Genomic DNA, 21,374 nt, shown 5'->3' with positions numbered 1-21,374 from the left:
GGAGATTTTTGGTTCCAACCGCGGTGTCTTTGTGTGACGTGGTGTGGGTCAATGGATGATCTCCGCATGTGTATTTCCCACTGTAAAGCATGGAGGAGGAAGTGTTAAGGTGTGGGGGTGCTTTGCTGGTAACACTGTCTGTGATTTATTTAGAATTCACACTTAACCAGCATGGCGACCACAGCATTCTGCAGCGATACGCCATCCCATCTGGTTTGGGCTTAGTGAGACTCTCATTTGTTTTTCAACAGGACATTGACCCAACACACCTCCAGGCTGTGTAATGGCTATTTGACCAAGAAGGAGAGTGATGGTGTGCTGCATCAGATGACCTGGCCTCCACAATCCCCCGACCTCAACCAAATTGAGATGGTTTGGGATGAGTCAGACCGCAGAGTGAAGGAAAAGCAGCCAACAAGTTCTCAGTATATGTGGGAACTCCTTCAAGACTGTTGGAAAAGCATTCCAGGTGAAGCTGGTTGAGAGAATGCCAAGAGTGTGCAAAGCTGTCATCAAGGGAAAGGGTGGCTATTTGAAGAATCTCAAATAGAAAATATATTTTGATTTGTTTAACATTTCTTTGGTTATGACATGATTCCATGTGTTTTTTCATAGTTTTTATGTATTCACTATTATTATACAATGTAGAAAATAGTACAAATAAAGAAAAACCCTTGAATATGTAGGTGTTCTAAAACTTTTGACCGGTAGTGTATATATACAGTTGAAGTCGGACATTTTAAAATACACTTAGGTTGGAGTCATTAAAACTTGTTTTTCAACCACTCCACACATTTTTTGTTAACAAACTATAGTTTTGGCAAGTCGGTTAGGACATTACTTTGTGCATGACACAAGTAATATTTCCAACAATTGTTTACAGACCGATTATTTGACTTATAATTCACTGTTTCACAATTCCAGTGGGTCAGAAGTTTACATACACTAAGTTGACTGTACCATTAAACAGCTTGCAAAATTCCAGAAAAAGATGTCATGGCTTTAGAAGCTTCTGATAGGCTAATTGACATCATTTGAGTCAATTGGAGGTGTACCTGTGGATGTATTTCAAGGCCTACGTTCTAACTCAGTGACTCTTTGCTTGACATCATGGGAAAATCAAAATAAATCAGCCAAGACCTCAAGAAATAAATTGTAGACCTCCACAAGTATGGTTCATCCTTGGGAGCAATTTCCAAATATCTGAAGGTACCAAGTTCACCTGTACGAACAATAGTACGCAAGTATAAACACCATGGGACCAGCTGTCATACCGCTCAGGAAGGACACGCGTTCTGTCTCCTAGAGATTAATGTACTTTGGTGCGAAAAGTGCAAATCAATCCCAGAACAACAGCAAAGGACCTTGTGAAGATGCTGGAGGAAACCGGTACAAAAGTATCTATATCCACAGTAAAACAAGTCCTATATCGACACAACCTGAAAGGCCGCTCAGCAAGGAAGAAGCCACTGCTCCAGAACCGCCAACAAAAAGCCAGACTACAGTTTGCAACTGCACATGGGGACAAAGATCATACTTTTTGGAGAAATGTCCTCTGGCCTGATGAAACAAAAATAGAACTGTTTGGCCATAATGACCATCGTTATGTTTGGAGGAAAAAGGGGAAGGCTTGCAAGCCGAAGAACACCATCCCAACCGTGGGGTGGCAGCATCATGCTGTGGGGTTGCTTTGCTGCAGGAGGGACTGGTGCACTTCACAAAATAGATGGCATCATGAGGAAGGAAAATTATGTGGATGCAACATCTCAAGACATCAGTCAGGAAGTTAAAGCTTGGTCGCAAATGGGTCTTCCAAATGGTCAATGACCCCAAGCATACTTCCAAAGTTGTGGCAAAATGGCTTAAGGACAACAAAGTCAAGGTATTGGAGTGGCCATGACAAAGCCCTGACCTCAATCCTATAGAAAATGTGTGGGAAGAACTGAAAAAGCGTGTGTGAGCAAGGAGGCCTACAAACCTGACTCAGTTACACCAGCTCTGTCAGGAGGAATGGGCCCAAATTCACCCAACTTATTGTGGGAAGCATGTGGAAGACTACCCGAAACGTTTGTCCCAAGTTAAACAATTTAAAGGCAATGCTACCAAATACGAATTGAGTGTATGTAAACTTCTGACCCACTGGGAATGTGATGAAAGAAATAAAAGCTGAAATAAATAATCTCTCTAGTATTATTCTGACATTTCACATTCTTAAAATAAAGTGGTGATCCTAACTGACCTAAGACAGGGAATTTTTACTAGGATTAAATGTCAGGAATTGTGAAAAACTGAGTTTAAATGTATTTGGCTAAGGTGTATGTAAACCTCCGACTTCAACTGTATATATAAAAAAAATGTCATCATGTTTGACTATATTTAAATGCATATAAAACATAAAGAAGGACTGGGAGAGTTTGCGTTGCATCGCCCGGTGCCCCAGCTGAGCGGAGTTTCCTCATTTTAGACCCTTCCATTGGTCCTAAAGTGAAAAGTGAAATCTCCACACACCAATGCAAAATTAACCTGTCCACTGTGTGATGTTATGGCGGGAAAGAAACTAGACCAAGGCCTATAAAATGCTCTAATCTTTAGGTGCTTCCTTAGCTAATGTGTCCAGGGATTGTCCATCAAACCGTAAGAAGTGCCAACCTTCTTTGGCAGTCAGGTCCTCGGCACCCTTGGCAACGTAGAAGTCTAGTGATGGTTTGTTCCAGTCTAGGACAGATAACTGCAGCCGCACACACTGCTTCTCCACCCCTACCTAGAGAGGCAACCAGACACATCTAATCAATCATAGAGAGAACACAGCATCACTTCTATTCAGAGATGTGGTTCAATGGCAATAAATTAACCTTCTTATCACACAATGTCAATAATACATAATAACCAAGATGGTAGATACAGTGGGGGAAAAAAGTATTTAGTCAGCCAACAATTGTGCAAGTTCTCCCACTTAAAAAGATGAGAGAGGCCTGTAATTTTCATCATATGTACACGTCAACTATGACAGACAAATTGAGATTTTTTTTCCCAGAAAATCACATTGTAGGATTTTTAATGAATTTATTTGCAAATTATGGTGGAAAATAAGTATTTGGTCACCTACAAACAAGCAAGATTTCTGGCTCTCACAGACCTGTAACTTCTTCTTTAAGAGGCTCCTCTGTCCTCCACTCGTTACCTGTATTAATGGCACCTGTTTGAACTTGTTATCAGTTTAAAAGACACCTGTCCACAACCTCAAACAGTCACACTCCAAACTCCACTATGGCCAAGACCAAAGAGCTGTCAAAGGAACCAGAAACAAAATTGTAGACCTGCACCAGGCTGGGAAGACTGAATCTGCAATAGGTAAGCAGCTTGGTTTGAAGAAATCAACTGTGGGAGCAATTATTATGAAATGGAAGACATACTGATAATCTCCCTCGATCTGGGGCTCCACGCAAGATCTCACCCCGTGGGGTCAAAATGATCACAAGAACGGTGAGCAAAAATCCCAGAACCACACGGGGGGACCTAGTGAATGACCTGCAGAGAGCTGGGACCAAAGTAACAAAGCCTACCATCAGTAACACACTACGCCGCCAGGGACTCAAATCCTGCAGTGCCAGACGTGTCCCCCTGCTTAAGCCAGTACATGTCCAGGCCCGTCTGAAGTTTGCTAGAGTGCATTTGGATGATCCAGAAGAGGATTGGGAGAATGTCATATGGTCAGATGAAACCAAAATATAACTTTTTGGTAAAAACTCAACTTGTCGTGTTTGGAGGACAAAGAATGCTGAGTTGCATCCAAAGAACACCATACCTACTGTGAAGCATGGGGGTGGAAAAATCATGCTTTGGGGCTGTTTTTCTGAAAAGGGACCAGGACGACTGATCCGTGTAAAGGAAAGAATGAATGGGGCCATGTATCGTGAGATTTTGAGTGAAAATCTCCTTCCATCAGCAAGGGCATTGAAGATGAAACGTGGCTGGGTCTTTCAGCATGACAATGATCCCAAACACACCGCCCGGGCGACAAAGGAGTGGCTTCGTAAGAAGCATTTCAAGGTCCTGGAGTGGCCTAGCCAGTCTCCAGATCTCAACCCCATAGAAAATCTTTGGAGGGAGTTGAAAGTCCGTGTTGCCCAGCGACAGCCCCAAAACATCACTGCTCTAGAGGAGATCTGCATGGAGGAATGGGCCAAAATACCAGCAACAGTGTGTGAAAACCTTGTGAAGACTTACAGAAAACGTTTGACCTGTGTCATTGCCAACAAAGGGTATATAACAAAGTATTGAGAAACTTTTGTTATTGACCAAATACTTATTTTCCACCATAATTTGCAAATAAATTCATTAAAAATTATACAATGTGATTTTCTGGATTTTCTTTCCTAATTCTGTCTGTCATAGTTGACGTGTACCTATGATGAAAATGACAGGCCTCTCTCATCTTTTTAAGTGGGAGAACTTGCACAATTGGTGGCTGACTAAATACTTTTTTTCCCCACTGTAGATGTATGAACTACTGCAGTAGTTTCAGTTGAGATCAGCCATACAGTGTAACATGAAACCGACCTGAGCTACTTTGGCCATCAGTCCCTTTCCAATGCCTTTTCCTACAGGGAGAACATTAAACAGAAACAGACATGAGATGGAGCCTTTCTAGCCTAACAGCAGTACTTTCTCAAATCATTCCCAAGTTTAAACACAAAATGCAAAACCTGTCTTTCTATACATAATTTATTTCTTTCTTTCAATTCATCTGGTAGAACATTTGGCTGATTCAATTATTAACTTTACAAATACTGTTGATAATAGCTAATAAGTGTACATGCATATTTACCTCTAAAGTCAGGCATTACATAGAGGTCCTCCATGTACACTGACCGCCCTTTCCATGTGCTGTAGGTGTAGAAGTAAAGGGCGTACCCAACGATGGTGTACCCTTCACACAACAAACAAGCAGTGTCAGCTGATACCCAACTAACAATTCTAGGAAAAGAGAACGTTTTTGTAATGTTACCGTAATGTTCCCCTAATGTTTGAGCGTCCAGTTTTCCGTTAGTTAGGAGAACATTCTATCTATGATAGCAGAAATCTTCTGAGAGCCATTTTAGAATGTTTTGGTGTTAAAGTTAGGAGAACATTCCCTTAATGTCAAGCAGAACTTATCTAGAGTGTGATTACAATGTTTTCAGAATATACAACATTAAATGTTCTAGACACGTTTTATGGGACGTTGCAAGAACATTAATGTGTCCAGTTTTCTGAGGGTTAGGAAAATATTCCATCAACGTTCCACCAAACATACACAGAACATGGTTGCCATGTTCTCAGAATATACAATATGAATGTTCTAGACACGTTTCATGGGAACGTTGCAAGAACATTTCTGTGTATCAGTTGTCAGGACGTTTCCTGATGGTCCCACATTTTTTTGTTTCATTACACATCACACCTTGTTACTGTTGCCAAGCCCATCAATGCCCTGATTGGTGAACCACCAATTCATTCACAGCTCTTTTTGTCTGTTGGCAAGGTTAGGGATACTCACACAATGCTTTTAACATACTTACAGTATAGATTTGATTACCCAATTTTCTCCCCAATTTCGTCATATCCAATTGGTAGTTACGACCTTGTCTCATTCCCAAAACATAACCCACCAAGCCGCGCTGCTTCTTGACACACTGCTCGCTTAACCTGGAAGTTTACCTGGGTTACCTGGGTTTGAACTCACACCCTCTTGGTTCACAGAATTCAGATCTTCCTACCACGCTACCATGTCTGTGTTAGTTGTCATTGATTTGATTGACTTATTTCAACAATTTAAGGGCTTTTGTATAGTTGTCTAATGTTGGTGGGGCATATTAACTTGTTTTAAAGATACTCCTGAATCACTATGATCAATAACAGAGCTGAGATTTACTTAAAAGGTGCATTCACCCTATTGCTTACACCTATGAAGTGCAACTGGAGTTGCTTACCAAGACGACATTGAATGTTCCTGTGGTATTGTGTGTAGATGGGTGAAAAAAGCAACAATTGAATACATTTTGAATTCAGGCTGTAACACAACAAAATGCGGTATGAATACTTTCTTAAGGCACTGTATGTTAAAAGCACTGTGTGTGAATATCCTTAACCTTGACAAAAGACAAAGAGCTATGAATGGATCAGTGGTTCAAATCAAATCAAATGTTACTTGTCACATGCGCCGAATACAACAGGTGTAGACCTTACAGTGAAATGCTTACTTACAAGCCCTTAACCAACAATGCAGTTTTAATAAAAATAAGTGTTAAGTAAAAAATAGATAACTAAAAAATAAAAATGAAAAAGAATGAAAGAGCAGCAGTAAAATAACAGTAGCGAGGCTATATACAGGGGGAACCGGTACAGAGTCAATGTGCGGGGGCACAGGTTAGTCGAGGTAATTGAGGTAATATGTTGATGTAGGAGTTAAAGTGACTATGCATAGATAATACTCAGTACTCCTAGGTCAACACCTAGGGGTCCTCTCTCCTCCGTGACCCGGAAACCGATAAGTGGTCGATGACTGTGTCAATTAATTAGTAGGCAAACGAAAGACGGTCCTCCCCTCTTCGATAGCCTACTTTTGGCGAGGAAGTACAAGTGTATCCTACCGCGGAAGAGTTTTGATATCTGCCACACCCCCTCTGAATCAGCTGTTGTATTGTCAGAGGAGAAAACATGCACACATTTAAAAACAATATGCTACTTATCGTTTTATCTATAAAATGTCTTGCACAACTAACTTAATTAGTTTTTATCACTTGAATACCCCTTTAAACGTAATTTGACACGCGAGTGGTGAAGGACTGTCTCATTTCAAACAAGCGCATTTCCGTCCAAGTTCCTTCTTCTCGCCGTCTCTCCTCGATTACCTTTTACCTTTTTCAAAATGAGGCAAGGAGAGGATGGAGGACAGAGGAGTTAGCAAAACGAATTGAGAAAAGTCCCTAGTTTAATCATTACAGGCAAAAGTTTGGTGGTGGCTTGCGAAAGTATTCCCACCCCTTGGCATTTTTCCTATTTTGTTGCCTTACAACCTAGAATTAAAATTGATTTTTTGGGGGGTTTGTATCCTTTGATTTACACAGCATGCCTACCACTTTGAAGATGCAAGATATTTTTTATTGTGAAACAAACAAGAAATAAAACAAAAAAACAGAAAACTTGAGCGTGCAGAACTATTCACCCCCCCCCCAAAGTAAATACTTTGTAGAGCCACCTTTTGCAGCAATTACAGCTGCAAGTCTCTTGGGGTATGTCTCTATAAGCTTGGCATATCTAGCCACTGGGATTTTTGCCCATTCTTCAGGGGGCAAAACTGCTCCAGCTCCTTCAAGTTGGATGGGTTCCGCTGGTGTACAGCAATCTTGAAGTCATACCACAGATTCTCAATTGGATTGAGGTCTGGGCTTTGAATAGGCCATTCCAAGACATTTAAATGTTTCCTCTTAAACCACTCAAGTGTTGCTTTAGCAGTATGCTTAGGGTCATTGTCCTGCTGGAAGGTGAACCTCCGTCCCAGTCTCAAATCTGGAAGACTGAAACAGGTTTCCCTGAAGAATTTCCCTGTATTTAGCGCCATCCATCATTCCTTAAATTCTGACCAGTTTCCCAGTCCCTGCCGATGAAAAACATCCCCACAGCATGATGCTGCCACCACCATGCTTCACTGTGGGGATGGTGTTCTCGGGGTGATGGGAGGTGTTGGGTTTGTGCCAGACATAGCGTTTTCCTTGATGGCCAAAAAGCTCAATTTTAGTCTCATCTGACCAGAGTACCTTCTTCCATATGTTTGAGGTGTCTCCCACATGGCTTTTGGCGAACACCAAACGCGTTTGCTCATTTTTTTCTTTAAGCAATGGCTTTTTTCTGCCCACTCTTCTGTAAAGCCCAGCTCGGTGGAGTGTACGGGCTTAATGTGGTCCTATGGACAGATACTCCAATCTCCGCTGTGGAGCTTTGCAGCTCCTTCAGGGTTATCTTTGGTTTCTTTGTTGCCTCTCTGATTAATGCCCTCCTTGCCTGGTCCGTGAGTTTTGGTGGGCGGCCCTCTCTTGGCAGGTTTGTTGTTGTGCCATATTCTTTCCATTTTTAAATAATGGATTTAATGGTACTCCGTGGGATGTTCAAAGTTTCTGATATTTTTTTATAACCCAACCCTGATTTGTACTTCTCCACAACTTTGTCCCTGTCCTGTTTGGCGAGCTCCTTGGTCTTCATGGTGCCGCTTGCTTGGTGGTGCCCCTTACTTAGTGGTGTTGCAGACTCTGGGGCCTTTCAGAACAGGTGTATATATACTGAGATCATGTGACAGATCATGTGACACTTGGATTGCACACAGGTGGACTTTATTTAACTAATTATGTGACTTCTGAAGGTAATTGGTTGCACCAGATCTTATTTAGGGGCTTCATAGCAAAGGGAGTGAATACATATGCACGCACCACTTTTCCGTTATTAATTTTTTATAATTTTTTGAAACAAGTTATTTTTTTCATTTCACTTCACCAATTTGGACTATTTTGTGTATGTCCATTACATGAAATCCAAATAAAAATCAATTTAAATTACAGGTTGTAATGCAACAAAATAGGAAAAATGCCAAGGGGGATGAATACTTTTGCAAGGCACTGTAGTTACTCCACAATACTAACCTAAATGACAGAGTGAAAAGAATGAAGCCTGTACAGAATAATATTCCAAAACATGCATCCTGTTTGCAACAAGGCACGAAAGTAATACTGCAAAGAATTTGGCAAAGGAATTAACTTTTTGTCCTGAATACAAAGAGTTATGTTTGGGGCAAATCCAACACAATACATCACTCAGAACCACTCCCCATATTTTTCAAGCATGGTGGTGGCTGAATTACGTTATGGGTATGCTTGTCATTGGCAAGGACTAAGAAAACCGCAGAGAAAATCCTAGAGGAAAATCTGGTTCAGTCTGCTTTTCACCAGACACTGGGAGACGTATTTACACTGGAGTTGCTTACCAAAAAGACAATGAATGTTCCCGAGTGGCTTAGTTAAAGTTTTGACTTATATCTGCTGGGAAATCTATGGCGAGAATTGAAAATGGCGGTCTAGCAATGATCAACAACCAAACTGACTGAAGCTTAAAGAATCTTGAAAAGAATAATGGGCAAATATTGCAAAGCTCTTAGTCGTACCCCAAAAGACTAACAGCAGATTTTTTTATTTTTATGTTAGATTTTCTCTTCCACTTTCACAGAGTATTTTGTGTAGATCTTTGACAAACAATGACAATTAAATCCATTTTAATCCCACTTTGTTGTAACACAATAAAATGTGAAGAAATCCAAGGGGGGTGAATACTTATGATTAGGCACTGCAATCTGATAAAATTAGATATGAACATATGAGCTTCCATATAAGCACAATACATTTTCACATGTACAGGCATTAAGTTGCATTGAAATGCAGATCTTTTACCATCTTTGGTCTTGTGTTCATCTGGCACTTCTGCGATCAGGCATTCATAGAAGGGGTTTGGAGAGAACCCATCACGCTCCAACTCTGGGGTGACAGAGAAACGGAGACAGGTTAAGTTCAGGTTCAAGTTTAAAGAAATAACTTTAAATTACTGGCAAAAGTTGTAAAATAACCTTCATGAGAAATCTTCACCTGGTCTGGCATTTTCTCATACACAGCCAACTCCTAAGAGAAATAGACAAATGTAATAAGACAGTAGGTCTACATGAAGAAACTTAAGGTTACTTAAAGTAACCATGGTTCTATGATGTTGTCTCACTATGGGGCAGAGTCTCAGGAAGATCCAATGACACAATGTCTGTCATAGACTGACAAGAGCAATGGCCAATAGCGGACCCCTCCACTTCCCATATAAGTAGGGTGTTAGGGGTCAAAATAAAACTTTGGTTCTGGTGTTATACTTTGTATTCCATGATATAGAGCAGCTTCTCAGAAACACAGAACACTTTATTTCATGAGGATATAACTTACTATTGCTGAGATCTTATTTTCAAGTAATCGGAAAACGTCAAAAAGGTCAATGATAATCCCTTTCTATAAGGCACCAAATCACCTGTCTGGAATCTTAAATTCAACACTTTCTGTATCTTTCAATATCTCAAGATAGGGTGGTCATATTGTTATGACATTTTCAGGGATGATTCAAATTAAAGTAACATTTATTAAATTAATATGCACTATTATGCAATTTAGGCAGTACGGAATACATCGTTACAGTAACTTATTAAGTGATAATGCCCGAGAAGCCGGTGTTTGGAGGATATATTGGCACAGGTGTTGTTAGGTCGAGGGCCGGCAAACGCGACCCAGTCGTTCAGTCTTTTTGTTCTGTATCTATGGACGCGACCCAGTCGTTCGTTCTAAATGTTCCATTGTCATACTGGCTGGCAATGTTCTTATCCCTTGCTTGCTAGCTAGCCATCTACGGCTAACTTACATTCACGTCAAAAAGTGCAACCAGAATAACAGCAGAATAAGTAGCTATTTTCTAGTGACATTTATTTGGATACACCCATAACAATGAGCTAATGAGGCGCGATTTCGACTGGCATAGAAAATGTGCTCACTTGTCAGGACACTGTTGTTCAGAGGAGCTAGCCAACAACACAGCTACAGTAACACAATCACTTCAAACTGACGATAAAAAGACTGCAAATTAGTTTCATTGTACCTTTTTCAATTGACATTTTTTTGTATATATCCATAAAAATGATGCCAGCTGACTCATGATTTCGACTGGCTGAGAAACGCTGCCTGCCTGTCTGTGTCGTCCCGACTCCCGGCACGTTCATTACTATGGGACAGCAGGAGATCAAATTTGAATATTGAAACACTAGAGAAATGTATCTACAAATATTACAACAACACGCAACACCCAAACATGATGGAAGATAAACGAGGAGAATCAATCTCCAAGAGAAAACGCGACTCCTCGACTGATACAGATGATTGGAAAGCGACCTGTTGAAATCAATAAATGACAAACTGGGCATACTAGATTCTGTCATTAATGATGTAAAAGAGTTGAAGGCGAGTCTTGAAATGAGTGACGGAAAAGCTGCGATAATAGAGAGCGATACCAAAAAACTAAAAGGGACAGTCACTAGGATGGAAACGGACGTTAAGGAACTTAAAAAGGAGAACAACTTTCTGAGAGAAGCCTTACTAGAGATACAAACTAGATTGATGAGAGAAAATCTAGTACTTACGGGTATCCGGGAAAAAGAAGAAGTTACAGAAAAAATTGTGAAGGACTTCTTTCTTACAGCGCTTCAAATCCCACTCGAGGCTATCGACAAAATCCAACTCGAACGTGTACACCGTTTCGGACAAAGAAGACAGAGATATGAGCGTCCAATCGTTGCCAAATGTGCTTTTTTTAAGGATAAAGTAATGGTTAAAAGCCTAGGTACAGTGAGGGGAAAAAGTATTTGATCCCCTGCTGATTTTGTACGTTTGCCCACTGACAAAGACATAATCAGTCTATAATTTTAATGGTATGTTTATTTGAACAGTGAGAGACAGAATAAGAACAAAAAAATCCTGAAAAAAACGCATGTCAAAAATGTTATAAATTGATTTGCATTTTAATGAGGGAAATAAGTATTTGACCCCTCTGCAAAACATGACTTAGTACTTGATGGCAAAACCCTTGTTGGCAATCACAGAGGTCAGACGTTTCTTGTAGTTAGCCACCAGGTTTGCACACATCTCAGGAGGGATTTTGTCCCACTCCTCTTTGCAGATCTTCTCCAAGTCATTAAGGTTTCAAGGCTGACGTTTGGCAACTCGAACCTTCAGCTCCCTCCACAGATTTTCTATGGGATTAAGGTCTGGAGACTGGCTAGGCCACTCCAGGAACTTAATGTGCTTCTTCTTGAGCCACTCCTTTGTTGCCTTGGCCGTGTGTTTTGGGTCATTGTCATGCTGGAATACCCATCCACGACCCATTTTCAATGCCCTGGCTGAGGGAAGGAGGTTCTTACCCAAGATTTGACGGTACATGGCCCCGTCCATCGTCCCTTTGATGCGGTGAAGTTGTCCTGTCCCCTTAGCAGAAAAACACCCCCAAAGCATAATGTTTCCACCTCCATGAAGGACGGTGGAGATGGTGTTCTTGGGGTCATTGGCAGCATTCCTCCTCCTCCAAACACAGCAAGTTGAGTTGATGGCAAAGAGATCGATTTTGGTCTCATCTGACCACAACACTTTCACCCAGTTCTCCTCTGAATCATTCAGATGTTCATTGGCAAACTTCAGATGGCCCTGTATATGTGCTTTCTTGAGCAGGGGGACATTGCGGGCGCTGCAGGATTTCAGTCCTTCACGGCGTCGTGTGTTACCAATTGTTTTCTTGGTGACTATGGTCCCAGCTGCCTTGAGATCATTGACAAGATCCTCCCGTGTAGTTCTGGGCTGATTCCTCATCGTTCTCATGATCATTGCAACTCCACAAGGTGAGATCTTGCATGGAGCCCCAGGCCGAGGGAGATTGACAGTTATTTTGTGTTTCTTCCATTTGCGAATAATCGCACCAACTGTTGTCACCTTCTCACCAAGCTGCTTGGCGATAGTCTTGTAGCCCATTCCAGCCTTGTGTAGGTCTACAATCTTGTTCCTGACATCCTTAGAGAGCTCTTTGGTCTTGGCTATGGTGGAGAGTTTGGAATCTGATTGATTGATTGCTTCTGTGGACAGGTGTCTTTTATACAGGTAACAAGCTGAGATTAGGAGCACTCCCTTTAAGAGTGTGCTCCTAATCTCAGCTCATTACCTGTATAAAAGACACCTGGGAGCCAGAAATCTTTCTGATTGAGAGGGGGTCAAATACTTATTTCCCTCATTAAAATGCAAATAAATGTATAACATTTTTGACATGCATTTTTCTGGATTTTGTTGTTGTTATTCTGTCTCTCACTGTTCAAATAAACCTACCATTAAAATTATAGACTGATCATTTCTATGTCAGTGGGCAAACGTACAAAATCAGCAGGGGATCAAATTCTTTTTTCCCTCACTGTAGATACTTATTTAATTTTAGTCAAAGCCTTTTCATTGTTAAAATAGGCCTATATATGTTTTTATTCTAAAAAATGTATACTCTCCCAAGAAATTGAATACTAACGTATTTTTGGATATTCTAATAACGTGCCCATCCTTAATATAAAACGTTGTAGGCCTATATTTAGGTGTACACGTCCATGTTATATAGCCTATGCAATATGACTATTAGGCCATAGCAGCGTGTTTGTCCGCAAGGCTCAAGAAAGATGTATCTCTTTATTAAACTAATTCTAAAGGGGTCTACGGACAAGGTGCAAACAGGGCCGACGATGCATAGTGCAGTGTTGCAATTCGTTTTTTTCGTCTCCTTGAAAAATGCTCCGTCGTTCGATGCATTTGCTATGCGCAATGTCTTTGTCCAGTTTTGAGGAGTGTCTGTGCGAGCTGGTGAAAATACGAGAACCTTCACAATCCTTCGATGCGGTCGTATTCGGACAACAGCTGGAGGGAGTTATCACAAAATTTGAACACCGATACATGGAGAAAGATTCGGGACCGGTATGTTCACAATCTGAAACTGGTGAAGGAGACTAGGAGTGGGGCTGCTGCTGGTGTGTGTGTCCCACCTAATTGTCTGACAACTGGATTGGCTTTGTGTTCACCCGCAAAACACCAGACTCAACATCAACAGTGAAGAGGCAACTCCGGGATGCTGACCTAGGCAGAGTTGCTGTAGTATCTGAGGAATTATGACTTTGCTAATGTTTTCAAAGTGGAACCTGATAGGAGGTTTATTTAGCCCAGGGAGTAGTTTTGTGGGGACACACCATAGAACAGAGGAAGTCTGTTGTGTGGAGACAGGTGATTGGTCTGTAAGGGAACACCCATATCAGATTACATAGAATATATACCACAGTTGGGACAAAGGACGACAGCAAAATTAGATTTGAGATGGGGCGATTAATCTCCAGGTATCTGCAGGTATCTGTAAATCGACGCTGTAACCCTTTGTTCTGAATAAACCTTTATGATGAAAATACAGCGTCAGCGGGTTCTCCTTGGTCACACAGCATAATTAGCAACGTTTACTCGACACAACATTACAAAGAAAAAGTCCAGTGTTCTTTGCCCATCTTAATCTTTTCTTTTTATTGGCCAGTCTGAGATATGGCTTTTTCTTTGCAACTCTGCCTAGAAGGTCAGCATCCCAGAGTCGCATCTTCACTGTTGACGTTGAGACTGGTGTTTTGCGGATATTATTTAATGAAGCTGCCAGTTGAGGACCTGTGAGGCGTCTGTTTCTCAAACTAGACACTCTAATGTATTTGTCCTCTTGCTCAGTTGTACACCGGGGCCTCCCACTCCTCTTTCTATTCTGGTTATAGCCAGTTTGCGCTGTTCTGTGAAGGGAGTAGTACACAGCGTTGTACGAGATCTTCAGTTTCTTGGCAATTTCTCGCATGGAATAGCCTTAATTTCTCAGAATAAGAATAGACTGACGAGTTTCAGGAGAAAGTTCTTTGTTTCTGGCTATTTTGAGCCTGTAATCGAACCCACAATTGCTGATGCTCCAGATACTCAACTAGTCTCAAGAAGGCCAGTTTTATTGCTTCTTTAATCAGCACAACAGTTTTCAGCTGTGCTAACATAATTGCAAAATAGTTTTCTAATGATCAATTAGCCTTTTAAAATAATCAACTTGGATTAGCAAACACAACGTGCCATTGGAACACAGGACTGATGGTTGCTGATAATGGGCCTCTGTACGCCTATGTAGATATTCCATAAAAAATCAGCCGTTTCCAGCTACAATAGCCATTTACAACATTAACAATGTCTACACTGTATTTCTGATCAATTTGATGTTATTTTAATGGACAAAACGGTAGTGTATGTTTTCCGTCGACAGCTCCCTGAACAAAACCGATAATTCCAACTATCCCCAAAGTCTTTGGCGATTTCTGCCCATTTTGCAGCAATTCAAAAAGATACATGTTTGCATCTGCTTCTGTGGCTAAAAAGTAGTGTTGTAAAGCATAACACCATACTAGGCTGACATGTTGCTAGCTAGCTAGTATTTGTAAACAGGCATATCACCGGATCGGAAGTTCAAATGTCGTCACTAGCTGGAGTCAAAAAGAGGGCCTCAGCCCCTCTTGCTTTTTAAGCTACTCTGGCTCCCCAAGCCCCCTAGTGGATATGCACTACACAAGGCAGACTTCCTCTCTGGGTGGAACACAACGAAGAGTGCGCTGCCCCCCAAAAAACGACTCCACCCACGTGCATGCACGCACATAGATCAACGGAGTGGAGCTTGTACCGGCCTTTAATCTTCATTTTCAAGCTGTTGGCTGCACTTTCCTTCTCAACACACTAACAAAAATGTAATTCTACATTTCAAAGGAGGGAAAAAACAGAATGTGGGATTTGAACCCTTGCCACAATATGCAACAATTATGAGGAGATAGACACTCTACACTGTGAGCTATGACCAGTCAAATAGATGTACTCTAGTTGCTTTGATTATCAGAACATGCCGTTGGACTTCTGTTAAGTACATTTTCATGAACAACTGGCTGATTAGAATATATTACCGGATATCATCATGGCTAGCTGTGCAGGTCAGCATTAGGCTAAATGTGCCAAAATGACACAGTGCTCAACTCAGGCATGCATAGACCAATGTAGCAGGCCCAGTTATTCAGGAAAGCTTAACATGCGCTCTGCCTCCTCTCCTATCGGCTATTCTTTGCACACCTAGAACCATAACGCTTCAATATAGCCTAAATATTTGTCATTTAACTTTAAAATGTATTACCTTTTATGTGTGCATTAATGTCACAATGTTTTCAACTGATTAGGCTACTTTAAGTCTCCTGTAAGCTACCTGCACACGTTTGTCCACTCCACTCTAATATACAGTAATTCCAGCATCCAAACTGTACACCAGCCATTTGAGGAAGGGAAAGAGACACCTGTTACAAAACACCAAAAAGTTGAATGACATTTGAAGATTGTCAAGCCAAGCCTTAGATACTGGTACACGGTAGGGAGGGATGTATTTCCTGTTTGTCAAGATTGACATACTCTATTTAATTGTGGTGTTGAAAACGCAAACCATGATGTTGAAGCGCCCGAAGTCGGTAACTGGTATGCAGTTATGCTTCGCTTATTGGTTGTGTGGTGCATTGGCACAGAAACCTGTTGGTGGATTTTATTTTTGCATTATTTTATATAATTATAAATATAGCATCAAAATGTTGAAAATCGGATTACCCCCTAGCTGATCATTGTCTGCAGCTGGCTCTGATCGTAGTGTAATAAAACAGGCAGGCAGACTCTCGTCTGTGGTGCTCGGCGAACCCTCAACCTTCTGGCCTGTAGCTAAGGGTTGTTACAGTTATTGTTATTTGTGGTCGTAAACATTATTTAGAGTTAATTCAATGAGGGGGAGGGGGGTGCAACAACAAAAAAATAATGTACAAGAGTAGAGTCATGTGAAAATATGTTTAACAATGGGGAGGTGCATTTTTTTAAGGACACCTCGAACTGACCTTTTATGAGTCCTCAATTACCACATTCAAAGGCCTGCAATACATGTATGCCTCCAATGCAATATACAGTCTAATACATCCACAGTGGGATTTCAACAGTTTTTGCAAACCGCAAATTCCACTATTGTGGCTAATCGTTATTGTGGCTCGCTTCACATAGGTGAAACGTCTCGGTTTTCGTTGCAAAACGTTTTGGACGAATGACTACACAGTACAAGCCGTTACGCAACGTAACAAACATTTAATCAAACAATGCACCTCAGGTTTATAACCAATATTCTACTTTCCTCCTTACATAAACTGCAGAATGTATGAATAAATCTGCACTTGAACTGCAAAATCACTGCACTCAGCAAACTGCAGTAGCCTAACACTTAATTTGGACATATGCAATTATGCTGCAATGTAAATGCAGCTATTATGAATGATAGCCTATTTGGCTTGCGATTGCTATAATGTAATAAAGCAGTGAGTGCAGCAAAATTACTTTTACTGAACATGCAACATGTGACAGGTTGAGTGTGAAACGTTGTAGCAACATTGAGACGTTGTTTAGCAAACTCACCATAATCATTCTAGATATATCCTTACAATCCTCTTTTCTTGCAGCGCGGACTTTAAAATTCATTTTGAAACCTGTATTTTACGGACGTAGGATACTGTATAAACAACCCACAGCAACGACTCGACTGTTATCGACTTGTAAATCAATGGGAAAGATTTTATCACTGTTTCCTCAGCGACACTAAATAAGTACTTCAGGTTCACGGAATTTCGGCCATTTTCTAAATAAAAGTCATCCATGTAATAGTAGAAAGTGTCAATAGCCTGTATTTATTCATTATATGTGAAATAAACATTAACAATTATTCATAACTTTTTGGAATCTGATGAAATGGAGTCACTCCAATTACTGAAAGAAAAACTTAAAAATGAAACATCGGCACAAATAATAGTTTCTCCTGTACAGTGCTATATTTGTACCATATAGTGTCCAGGCACCACATTTTAAGCTGTTTGACCAAAGTAAAAGTTCATCAACACTCTGTATTATTCAGTTACCCATGAAATGACACCATGTATTGATTCTGCAGACCCTACTGAGTATTCCCTAGAGTACTTTTACTGCAGCACCTAGAATAGTTTTCGCTCTATAAGCCTATATGTATTCCATATACAGTGATTTGCATTGTGGCCAATGTAACGTGCGGTGTAAAAGGCCAGCAACACTCCGTATTATTTAGAGCCCCATGAAATGACACCATATATAGAGTACTCCCTACCCCACTTTTCCATCGACACAAATAATTGTTTTTTCCTGCACAGTGCTATATTTGTACTAGATAGTGTCCAGGCACCCCATTTTAAGCTCTTTGACCACAGTAAATGTCCAGCAACACTTCCTATGACCTAGCTTTTTGTTCAAATTCATCTGATTTTTGTATTCTAGGAACTCTTGTGAGTAGACTGGACCCTGGTTTTATAGACACACAATCAATCGTTTTTCCTGTACAGTGCAATTTGTTTGTGCAATATAACAAAAATAGAGTAAGACTTAAACATTACATTTCAAAATTGCATCCTTGAACAATAGTAAATAAACAAGAATCATGCCATCAAAATAACGATTTATTTTAAAAAGTATTATTATGTTCGTGACATTAATTTACTTAAGCTCCAACCATTGCTTAGTGTGCTCCACCTTATAATATTATGTATCTTATATAAAGTAATCCTCTTTAGTTTAGATTTTCCCCCATGTAGTTATACATTTTTTGCAAAGCTGCCAAAAAATATTTCTTTCGTTTTACTGGGGACCATTATTTTGAAGGAAAAATCCGAAAACCGGAAGTCTTAATGTGGCTTGTATTTAGCTATTGCTGCTGTCATGCCACTAATAAAGATTTCACAATCAGCAACACTAAAATAGTACTCCCGGGTCCCGGAATTTCGGGAAATGTTCGATATAAAAGTCCCCCACGTAATAGTAGAAAAGGTGTCATTAACCTGTATTTATTCATGATGTATGAAAAATAATTGTCTAAACATGAACAATGATTCATATGACTTCATATTTAAGTGACATTTGCATTAAATGTGGGTTTAAAAACATGTTCCAAGGTCAAATAAATGCCACAATGCAAATCACTGGATATGTAATACATATTGGCTTATAGAGAAAAAATGATTATTAGGGTTAGTAAAAGTGGGGTGGGGAGCATGGGCGGTGTGTTCAATAGGGCGATATGGGCGACGCACTGCCAAACGGGAAAAGGAAGGGATTTTTTTTCTAATCAATTATATCATGGCAACAGTAGTTCAGTGTTCACGTCTGATCTGCCAGCCACTAAATGTCCAATCAGGCTAAAGTCGTGCTTCAAATGTCCCCGCCCGTTTTGGGGCGATTTCAGTCAGGTTGAAAATCGCCCAGAAGTCTCTCATAGCCTCTAATGTAAAATATTTTTTTTTCAAATTTCTGAGCTTTCAATACATTCTCTATGGGTGTCTGAGGGCATGCACTTACGCGCTTTCGTCATACGTAACGTAACGTAACCATGAACGGCAGACAGCAACGCTTGGACAGCGACTGGTGTAACCGACATGCACCATCTTTCAGAAAAGATTAAGAAAAATGAGCTGTCAAAGACCCACATTGATAGCTGTTTGAGATTGTCTGCTTTGGTGAGAGTGAATATTGCCACTCAACTGGATGAGGGATACAGGCTAGCTGTCCGCCGCCACAACGATGAGGTTAGCAACAGCAGAGTCGTGAACACTGTCTACGAGAATCGAGACGACCTCATAGAATGTTTTGAAGCCATCCGGACGGGTTCATTGGGTTCATTTGACCAGCCCACCGTACCAGAAGCTACAGAATAAGGACATCGATGCTGTCTTTATCAAACGTGCCCTCGACAGCTTCGCAAGCAGTGTGCAGGCCATAAGGTAAGATAAAGATTAAACAATATCATTCGATCTTTCTCAAAGCAGAGCTTTATTTGAAAATGTATGCATGAAAGGAGACTGCATTTGTGTTTGAAATTACATTATTGTCATTATATATGGCCAGTGGTGTAATCTATCTTATTTTATATACTATGTGTACTGTACAGTGGTGCTCATAAGTGTATGAACACATTCTAAAGCTGACTAAAAAGAGGAATAAAAAAATAAAAAAATCATCTTTTGGAAATTGATCTTAATGACTTAATTAAAAAAGTTGGAAAATCCAACCTTTAAGGACACCAATTTTCTTTTCTTTTTTATTCCTCTTTTTAGTCAACTTTAGCATGGGATCATAAGCTTATGAGCACCACTGTATACTGTGCTGAACATCCAGGCTATGTGAGACACAAAGGCTAACTTAAACACTAAAGACTTTATGCATCCCTGCCCATTTTAAGTGGAACTGAAGTATTTGTACTATACATGGATACATTGCATATACCTGTGCATCACATAGACAACAATACTGTACAAAGCCAACAAACACATTGGTCTGTTTGCCTTCAGGGACTCCTCTCAACAGCAGCTGCAAGAAGCAACAGGAGCCAAAAGACCCAGAACAGCTTTGAGAGAAGAGGAGAAGCAGAGGCTGTCTGAAGAGGTCTGCAACACCATCCTGGATCACACCAAAGAAAGGTTATCTTTCTCTGGCCACCTTGTGAGTGCTACCTTACTGCAAGCAGACATGTTTGAAAGGTACTGCCATTCAAAAAAATAAAAAATCTGTTCATGTTCATTTTTACAAATCTATACAATTGGCCAGAATATGGTTGTTCATATTTACAAATCTATACAATTGGCCAGAATATGGTTGTTCATTTTTACAAAGCCATACATATTGTTTATGCAGTGTTGAGGAATGTGAAAGAACACCCTTGATTATTTTTACTGTGATAACTTATTTTGCTTTTGTAAGCCAACACTTTTGAGATCAGTCAATAAATGCTTCTGGTATTGACTTATATGCTGCCCCTGTCTTCATGTTGTTGCTGGACATATCTTTTTAAAAATGTGTGTAGGTCACCTAAATCATCAGAAAAATTGCCCCTCCTGAGAATTTTTTCAGGAGCCGCCACTGGTGGGGAGTACTCAGTAGGGTCTGTAGAATCTATATGTGGTGTCATTTCATGGGTCTCTGAATAGCACGGGTGTTGCTGGCCCTTTAACTGTGGTCAAACAGCTAAACATGGGGTGCCTGGACACTATTTGGTACAAATAAAGCACTGTACAGAAAAACGATTAATTGTGCCAATGTAAAAGTGGGGTGGGGAGTATTCAGTAGGGTCTGGAGAATCTATATGTCAAATGCAAGGAAAGGTATTCCTCTCAACATAAAGACATTCCTAAGCCAACTCAGAGGAAACTGTCTTCACTAACCACTGAGGATTTTGATAAAATAACAAATGGAGATTGGTTTAATTGATAAGATAATTGACCTAGCTTTTTGTTCAAACTCATCTGATTTGTATTCTAGGCACTCTAATGAGAAGACCGGACCCTGGTATTATGGATACACAATCGATAGCTTCCCACTGCACTTTAGCAGAGACAGGTAGTACGGTTCTCTCTACAGTCCAATATTTATCCCATGTGCAGTGTATTACAGTGTATTGCATTGGGAGCTATGGAGAAGTGTTGCTGGATATGTACGACACAGGCCCCTTCAAAAACTAATCATATTTGGTGAGAAGAGACCTTGCTGAGCATTTCCCACCCCACTTTAGCTGAGACAGGTAGTAAGGTTCTCTCTACAGTGCTATATTTTTACCGTATA

General features: G+C 40.4%; 1 protein-coding gene across 1 annotated transcript; it reads right to left on the bottom strand.

The window, feature by feature from the left end:
• Positions 1 to 706: 706 nt before the first annotated feature.
• On the bottom strand, positions 707 to 17,312 carry sat2b (spermidine/spermine N1-acetyltransferase family member 2b). The gene is made up of 6 exons (XM_084170810.1): positions 17,160 to 17,312; positions 9,650 to 9,701; positions 9,477 to 9,560; positions 4,829 to 4,930; positions 4,561 to 4,601; positions 707 to 2,761 (listed from the first exon to the last, which is right to left on the bottom strand). Exons 1-6 carry the CDS (start codon positions 17,220 to 17,222, stop codon positions 2,582 to 2,584), a joined length of 522 nt encoding a protein of 173 aa, XP_084026936.1. The 5' UTR covers positions 17,223 to 17,312; the 3' UTR covers positions 707 to 2,581.
• Between the last annotated feature and the right edge of the window lie 4,062 nt (positions 17,313 to 21,374).

This window comes from Coregonus lavaretus, assembly GCF_964263955.1.
Source record: "Coregonus lavaretus genome assembly, chromosome: 10".
Lineage (NCBI taxonomy): Eukaryota > Metazoa > Chordata > Actinopteri > Salmoniformes > Salmonidae > Coregonus > Coregonus lavaretus.
The sequence above is the reverse complement of the archived record's forward strand: the minus strand, read 5'-3'. Positions and strand labels throughout refer to the sequence as shown.

Excerpts from the sequence above, each read along its gene's own strand:
- sat2b (XM_084170810.1), bottom strand. The coding sequence starts at position 17,222 with ATGAATTTTAAAGTCCGCGCTGCAAGAAAAGAGGATTGTAAGGATATA. Across the intron at positions 4,602-4,828 it reads TGTAATGCCTGACTTTAGAG|GAAAAGGCATTGGAAAGGGA; the intron begins GTAAATATGCAT and ends TTCTCCCTGTAG. Across the intron at positions 2,762-4,560 it reads TGATGGCCAAAGTAGCTCAG|GTAGGGGTGGAGAAGCAGTG; the intron begins GTCGGTTTCATG and ends TTGCCTCTCTAG.